At 32.5% G+C, this 8711-nt stretch overlaps 1 protein-coding gene across 1 annotated transcript; it reads left to right on the top strand.

The window, feature by feature from the left end:
- Positions 1-417: 417 nt before the first annotated feature.
- Positions 418-8209, top strand: LOC100785666 (IAA-amino acid hydrolase ILR1-like 6). The gene is made up of 5 exons (XM_003526593.5): positions 418-1232; positions 2187-2312; positions 6548-6862; positions 6966-7094; positions 7656-8209. The coding sequence occupies exons 1-5, from the start codon at positions 771-773 to the stop codon at positions 8019-8021; spliced, it is 1398 nt and encodes a 465-aa protein (XP_003526641.1). The 5' UTR covers positions 418-770; the 3' UTR covers positions 8022-8209.
- Positions 8210-8711: the final 502 nt, after the last annotated feature.

The following is an 8711-nucleotide window of genomic DNA, read 5'->3' as shown; positions in this document are numbered from 1 at the left end:
ACCTAGTCTCTTTAAACAAAATTTTGAGTTCTAAGTGATATAGATGAAAAAAATTCCAATAATATTCGATGATACTTATAAATTTCATAAATACCCGTTGAATAAGTATTTCTATCACTACGGAGATACATTTCATTTGCTTGTAATATATGTTTATAATTTAGATTTAATTACTTATTTGTTTTGCCGTCCATATTTTTTACATTTTAGTTTTTACACATATGATTTTTAATCTATTTTAGTTCCTAACGATCAAAGTTATAGACACCAAAATGAATTAAAAATTGTATGTATAAAAACTTTAACAAGTTAAAAAATAAAAAAAATATTTGTAGAAAGACTAAAACTAATACTAGTAACTTTTAGTTATAAAAACTAAAACAAAAAATTATTAAATATAAGACAATTAAACTTATTAGAAAAAAGTAAGTAAACCTATAATATATAATAAAAATAATTGACAGGTTGCTTCGTGCGGCAAATATATTACAATCAGAGTTATTGCAATAGCAATAAGTACATTCGTGTCTACCTCAGGTGCTCTAATTCTCCAACTGCTATCATCAGAGTAAAACTAGAAAAGATAAACAAATTTCTGTCACCTCCATTTTTTTAAAGTATTTTTTCACCACGTGTTTAAATTCTCGTCTTTCTCTCCCCACCGTCTTCTCTCTCATCCTTTCTCTTCCTTCTCCCCCGTCTATTTTACGCCCCTCCTCTGTTCTTCGCTCTCTCCACTCTGTTTCCACTGAGAGAAAAAAAAAAAAAGCATGAAGAAAATCCGCAACTCGATCCTACTCTTATCATTCGTGCTGGCAGCCTCGGCGGCGGTTTCATCCGCAGAGCAGATTCCTTCCGCTGCTTACGACCGCGTGCTGTTCCCGGACCGCCGGTGCCAGAAGACGGCGTCGGAGAACATGACGCGGCGAGGATCCTCTGCGGCGGCGGCGGAGTGTGAGGTGTGGAGTGAGTCATGTTCGGAGGCGGTGCTGAGCGTGGCGCGGCGGCCGGAGACGGCGGAGTGGCTGAAGAAGATTCGGCGGAAGATTCACGCGAATCCGGAGCTGGCGTTCGAGGAAATCGAGACGAGTGGTTTGATAAGAGAAGAGTTGGATCTGATGGAAGTTAGTTATCGATACCCTCTAGCCAAGACCGGTATTCGAGCCTGGATCGGCACGGGGGGTCCGCCTTTTGTTGCGATCAGAGCTGACATGGACGCACTTCCAATCCAGGTTAATACGACTACCTTCTTCCCTCCTCTTAGACTAGTACTACTACTATTTTTTTATTTGTTATTCTTCCAATTTTTCTCTCCTTTTCATCACGCCTTCTTGAAAACCTAAAATAAATAAAATAATATTGGAATAAAAAAGGCTCAATTATTGGACTTCTTTCTTACTTAGAAGTTATGTACTATCCTTTGTTGCTTGAGAATGTTTATTCCTAATGCTATTTTTCTTATTTTTGTGACATTTAAAATAAATAAAAAATTAATTTTATTTGCTAAGAAATTGTGGGAGTTTGATGGTGGGGTTGAGAATTTATGTTTGAATGTTTTTATTTAATTTCAAGAGAATTATAATTGTCGTTTTTTTAACTAATATCGTACATGTTACAAGATCTTTGATTTGTCATTATCTGTCGCATTAATGAATAAAAACTTTAGATCGCATTAATGAATAAAAACTTTAGATATATTTGATCTGTCTTGTCTCAGGTGTTTGTGTCTGACAGACATGAATAATAAGAAATATTATTTTTTTAGTTTTGTCTGTGTTTGACACAAGTTAGTACAACAGGAGCATATTAAATTGTGTACTTATTTTTTTAAGTAACAAAAGGGAGGATTTTTTTTTTTTGGAGAAAAGGTATTTGTATTTTTTATGCTTATTTTCTTTCTAGAGAGTATTAATCTGTGTTTTAAGGCAATTGTAATATTTTGCTTTTTATTAAGTTTCTTGATAGCTTTTGTACAAAAAACAAAGCTTTTTCCCATCTACTTTTGCCCAACTTTATTACTGCTGAATATTGATTTACTTTCTATGCATTCAGCAGTGAAAAAAAAAGCGCTTTAAGTTTGCACAACAATAAATCTCTTAGCAATAATAAATACTCTTTGATTAATTGCAATTAATTTTTCATATAAAACAAAATTCCATCTCATCACCACTTGGGATTCGTTGTAGGAAGCTGTGGAATGGGAGTACAAATCTAAAGTTGCCGGCAAAATGCATGCTTGTGGGCACGACGCACATGTGGCTATGCTTATCGGCGCTGCCAAGATTTTGAAAACTCGAGAGCATTTATTAAAGGTTTGTTCTTCTTCCCTTACCTTATTCAACAAAGTATTCCACTATTTTTTAGAAATAATTTTGGACACTTCCTCTGTCACACATTACATTATCATTTCTTAATCAACCACAAAACACCAAGCTCACCTGATACTTACATTTAATAATTTTATTTATAATTATGTAAATTTAAGTATTTGTTCAGTCTTCTGAGCAAGAAAACTTATATACTTTAGCGTAATTAAGGGCATGGAATCTATGAAATTTGACAGTAATCACTTTTTTTTTTTTTTACTGCATGACTGGAATCACTTCATTCTTTACATTTCAATGTCCAATTAAAGTTTTGTCTTTTGGTCCTTAATTTTCAATTGTTGAATTGCGGGAAGGAATAGAAGCTACTTCACACATTATGTTTACCGTTTTTTTACATTAATAAATAGGAACATATGAGAGAGAGACAGATGATTCACTTCCTTTTCCAAGCACGGTGCCTCTTTAAAGTTGCATAATTTTATTTTTTGATGAATATGGCATAACTTTATTTGAGACGACACTTCGGCCGAAAAGTCAAGTCCGTTACATTTCATTTGCCTCCTATAACAATTCCATTGCCCTTTTTTCTGGGGAACACACAATCTTATAACTTTCCGCAGCTTAAGATATATTGCTGCTATCAGTTAATGTCTCCCCCAAGGACAGACAATTCAAGAGACTTGATCTTAAGAACTCAGTTGGTGGACCATTTAAACTTAAAAATCGTTAAAAAAAAAAAGGCCCTCTTTTTGTTTTCTATTTGGTTCCTTTAAAACCCCCTCAACATTTTACAAATTTTCTTTCATTTTGTTTTCCTTTCTCCCCTCTGTCAATATATCATATGTCAAGATTGTTAACGTGTTTTAGCAAGTTGGCGTACTTGTGTGTTTGTAATATGTGTTCAAACACACACTAATGTAGTGTTTTTTTTTAATGTTACAATAAAAAATATCATTATCAACCCAATTACACACAGTTGGATGTTTAATTATTTTAAAAAACATGTATTGAAGAAATAATCCAGAATGTTTTTTTAATATATATTTTGTTGATAAATATTACCCAACTTAATGTAATTCATTTTTTTTATCAAATTTAATTCATTGTCGATTAAGTTTGCTTTATTCAACTTATGGATTCAAAACTATCTTAACCTAATTCGATCTAGGCAAAATTATAAATTTGATCATTTAGTTTATCTCGAGTTTCGAATTTGATATTCCAATAATTTAATTCACGAATTTAGTCTTCCTATTTTGTAAAATCATGTAATGTTGGTTTCTCAGGCCACAATTGAACATGTCAGTTCTTATTGGATGATGACTGTCACGTGTAACATTTTTATTGGATGATAACTGTCACGTGTCATGTTCTGATTGGATGTCAACTCCATGAAAGACAAAATGCATTGTTAGTTTCATTGACCAATCAGAATATAACGTGTGACAGTCATCATCTAATAAAAACGTGACACATAATAATCAATATCATTTATTAACGGTCAACGTCCAATTATGATCTGGAAGATCATCATTGTACAATTTTATAAAATAGGATGATTAAATTCATAAATTAAATTAATGATGAACCAAAAGTACAATTTTTCCTTTCATCTATTTTGATTGGTTGCGATATTTCTTTCAAAACATGACCCGAGTTGTGATTTGTCCTAATATTTCGAGTATGAGTTTGACGCTCAGCCAAAGTTATGATTAGTTCCTCCTTCTTCAAAAAGTAAAGTTTTGACTTTTATGCACCATTAGTATTTTTTTTACATTATCAAATAATTAAAAATGATTTTCGTAATCCTATATGGACCAGTTTTTTTACTCTACCAAAAACATATGGGCCAGTTTTCCTTCATTTCCCAACACAAACAAAAGATTGGATATGACATTTTCATTTCTGATGAAAATGGGCACGGATTTGATAGTGGGTTTAAGGAAGCAGTGTCAACCTTAATCTTTGGCAAGAAATTAAAGAGAAGGTAGATACAAATAATTAGCCGTGTTTAAAAGAAAAAAATGAAACAATTTTTAAAAAACTAGATCTACCATATTATTTTTGACCTATTTCACCCATTTTTTTTATACCTCTCTTCATTTTTTCTTCTAATTCTATTCAATCAAATAATTAAAAGAGAAATCAAGATACAAATAATTAGTATTGAGTATGAAATTAATAAACTGTGTTGAAAGGAAATATCTATCTTGGATACTTTCAAGGTTCGAGCATAATTTCATTCCAATATTATGATTATTCAGAAAAATAAAATTTCTTTATATAATTGTTTTTATTTTAAAATTTTCTTAAATCTTCTGAAGCAATGTTCAGTGGTTATTGTGTAGACTATCTCATTATTATATCTGGTGTTCCTTAGGAATAAAGTTTATTTTGCCGTGAATTGGCTGACGATGTTGTTTTAAGGGTCTTCTTAGTTAATGTGTTCTTAGAATATTAATTAATAACTTAAAAAATATATTTATTATCAAAATGATAGAAACGTGTTCTCATTTTCTATACATTTTTATAAAAAAAATTAACTTCTTACCAATGTCCTGATACTCGTTAATATTTTTCTTCTTTTAATGGCACTAGCCTACAGCTTTTACTCGATTAAAGAGAAAGGAAAATTACTCTTTTGAGAAAAAAGTAAAAAATAAAAAGCATGGGACCGGATGACACATCTTAACGTATGATAATGAGCATAAGCTAGGGCTCTGCTATTTATTCAGACCCTAGCCTAGGGCCTCGGGATATTAATTCAGATAACTTTTCTACAGATTTTATTTGAAGAAAAAATTTAGTTATGCATTAAAATTTATCGCATGCCTTCATATATACTACTCCATTAAACGAAGTCACAGAGACAGCCTACGACTTTAAAATCACATGCCATTGGCCATTGCCAGTCACCAGAATTACAAAGAGAAAGAGAACACGTTTCTTTTTATTAGGAAAATGATAGTACTGGTTAAGACAAGTAAATGAAGTTAAACTTTTATTAAAATGTGAAAAAATACCCCTACAACTTTAAAATAATTTTTTATTTAATTTTCTTGATCAGTGTTAGAACATTGCTCAGGGAAATCTTATTTACTATAATGGCAGCGGGGCACTGGTACGGGGTAGCCAACTAACGGGTGGGGGAATCTGTTGTACGGTCGGGTCCAGTGGTCTACCACATCCAAATGCTGACATGCACATGCACTGTGTTTAGAACTTGCACAAAAAAACCCGCTAGATGAGAGGAATCTTGTCAACTAGTTTTGAAGGCGAACGTAGATTGTCATTTCAAGTAAAAGATAATCTTTATTTTCATCTAACCTAAAATCAATATCGTACTCAAAGATAGTAGTAAACTAGTAGTACATTTCAGTCATGTGATGTGATGGGTGTAGCCGTGTAGGTGTGGATTATTTCATTCACAAATAAGAAATACTATTTTTAATACATTTAAAATCATTTTCTAAATATTACTTCTAATTTTAATGAGGTTATTTCTTGATTTTATACATTTTAATTAATAATACTAGTGTGTCAAAGAGTGATAAAAAGTTTATTTCAAGTACTTCTCTTGACAGACAACACAATCTTAGAAGAAAAACAATAATTTTTATCATATTACATCACTTATTTGTTTTTTTTTATCTTTTTCTCTATCTACTTCTACACTGCAAAAATGACTTGTATAAAATTTTTCACAGTGAGAAAATTCTTTCATTTAGACGTTGGAAGAAAACAGAGTGAAAAAAAGAGTAAGCGGAAGTCATGTTTTTTTTTTTCTTTTTCGATGAAAAGAAAATAGAGAAGAGGAAAAAAAATCATTGAAAAGACAAATTTACTTCCTCGTTGTTATACTAAAAGTAAAATGATATAAATTCAAAATTTCTTTTCACTTTTCTTAATAAGTAAAGAAAAAAGAAGGAAAATCTAAATAATAAAGAAAAAATTGACTTTTCTTATTTTTCTTCCCTTTTTATTTTGGTAGTTGGTAGTAGTGTCATTATTTGTCTTGGATCCCCCTCCATGACAAGAAGATTCTACATTATGATTTCAATTTCAATGTAAACAAACCTGTTGAGTGTTGACCTTGATAAGTTTCATAATTGGGAAAAATGAGTTTACACTTCTCATAAATTACTCTACTTATACCCAACCTGGTAATAAGAACAATGCCTTATGTCTAATAAGTGATAACCTTGTTTTGTCCATCACAGGGAACTGTAATTCTGTTATTCCAGCCAGCAGAGGAAGCTGGTAATGGAGCAAAAAGAATGATGCAAGATGGTGCTTTGGAGGACGTGGAGGCTATATTTGCAGCTCATGTATCCCATGAACATCCAACTGGTATAATTGGCTCAAGGCCTGGACCCCTCCTTGCAGGTTGTGGATTCTTCAGAGCTGTCATTAGTGGCAAAAAGGGTCTTGCTGCCAATCCTCACCGTTCTGTTGATCCAGTTTTGGCTGCTTCAGCTGCAGTTATCAGCTTACAGGGTATTGTCTCCCGCGAAGCAAATCCATTGGATTCTCAGGTTTTGCCTCATACCAATATACCTTCTTTTTTCAAATTATCAATACCTTCTTTTTTGCTGCTACCTTCTCTAACTAAGTACTTGGCTCCCTTTACAACTTTAGGTTGTCTCTGTGACTTCGTTTAATGGAGGCAACAATCTTGACATGATACCTGACTCGGTGGTCCTATTGGGGACTTTCAGAGCGTTCTCTAACACCAGCTTTTACCAGCTACTTGAAAGAATAGAGCAGGTTCGCGACTGCCTCATTTTTATGCTACTTGAAAGAATTGAACTTTTGGTCCCTTTGTTATTGTCATTTTTTGAATTTGGTTTTCTCATTTTGCGGATTTCAATTCCTATAATGTTTTAATTGCACAATTTTAGTTCATTTGTTAACTTAACATCTAATATTTAACAAAAGTACTAACTATGGCGTAGAATGCTGACATGGATGTGTTGACACGAATGAGTAATAGTGTCACATTAGTATTTTTGTTAAATATTTTCATAATTTTTTTTTCTATTATACTTATATTATACTGAATAGAATTACATAAATTATCAATAAAAAAATTTAGTTATTTTTATGAGTTTAACATGTTGATAAATATGCGGGACTAGAAATTCATTTTGAAAAATTGAACCTTCTCAAATTGTTTCCCAGATAGGTGATAGCAAAGATCAAATTTGCAAAAAAGAAAAATATGGAGACACCAAATTTGATAAATTATGGGAGACTCAACTTGAAATGAAGTCTTATTATTATTAACTTGAACGAGTTTAACTTGAATCCTGTTGTTTCGCCAAATAGGTGATTGTGGAACAGGCTAGTGTCTACAGATGCTTGGCAGAAGTTGACTTCTTTGAAAAGGAGTACACAATTTACCCTCCCACGGTTAATGATAACCGAATGTATGAGCATGTGAAAAAGGTGTCCATTGATTTGCTGGGTCATAAGAATTTCAGGGTAGTTCCACCTATGATGGGTGCTGAAGATTTCTCTTTCTACTCCGAGGTGGTTCCCTCAGGTTTCTTCTACATAGGAGTAAGGAATGAAACACTGGGGTCTACTCATACGGGACACTCTCCATATTTCATGATTGATGAAGACGTTCTACCAATAGGTGCTGCTGCTCATGCTAGTATTGCAGAGAGGTACCTCATTGAACATGGTTGATGTTGGAAAATAGTTGAAAGAACCCTGCTCTTGTTGTCACGTCTTCTCAAATTCGTACAAAATTGGTACACGAGTTCACCCGTCCCCCTCATGTTTCTCACACGAGTAAATTCTCAGTTTAGTTCGTGATATTGCAAGTGTTTGTCACTTTAGTTATTAAATTAATAAAATCTTTACTTTAGTCTCTACCTTTATATAATCCCATTAACTGTAAATAACATTTTACAAAGTCGAAAGACTAAATTAAAGATTTCGAGTGGTCAAGGATTAAAATACCAAACACTTAAAAGTTAAGTGACTAAAATAGAAATTTACTTTCTTATATCTGTTGCTTGATGTTAAGGAACAGTAGAGACCAGGCTATCTTTTTATCCTGTTGAGAGTAGGCTCAGAAAAAATAGGGAAGCGCCAAAATTTGTTCGAAGGTGGTTTGAAACCTGTTTAACTTTGTGGAGGCAAGGCAAATGTCCAAGAGTATAAAGTATAAACATACCATAAATATTAAATAATAACTTATTAATTTGAGTAAATCTTTGTATAGTTGACTTATTCTTAAAGAAACCAAACGTATAAGCACGTCTTATTAATAAGAGAATGCTTTTACTAGCTAATAATATAAACTGCAATGCCCACGCCCGAAATAAATAAAAGGGTAAACGAAGGAAGGGATGCTATGAAATTTGGCTATAA

This window comes from Glycine max, chromosome 6 (assembly GCF_000004515.6).
Source record: "Glycine max cultivar Williams 82 chromosome 6, Glycine_max_v4.0, whole genome shotgun sequence".
NCBI lineage: Eukaryota > Viridiplantae > Streptophyta > Magnoliopsida > Fabales > Fabaceae > Glycine > Glycine max.
Note: the sequence above shows the minus strand (reverse complement) of the source record. Positions and strands in the feature narration are given on the sequence as shown.

What these genes read in the sequence shown, in the direction of transcription:
- LOC100785666 (XM_003526593.5), top strand. Translation starts at nt 771, where the DNA reads ATGAAGAAAATCCGCAACTCGATCCTACTCTTATCATTCGTGCTGGCA. An exon ending in TGGACGCACTTCCAATCCAG is followed by an intron (nt 1,233 to 2,186) that starts GTTAATACGACT and finishes GATTCGTTGTAG; the next exon opens with GAAGCTGTGGAATGGGAGTA. An exon ending in CAAATCCATTGGATTCTCAG is followed by an intron (nt 6,863 to 6,965) that starts GTTTTGCCTCAT and finishes TTACAACTTTAG; the next exon opens with GTTGTCTCTGTGACTTCGTT.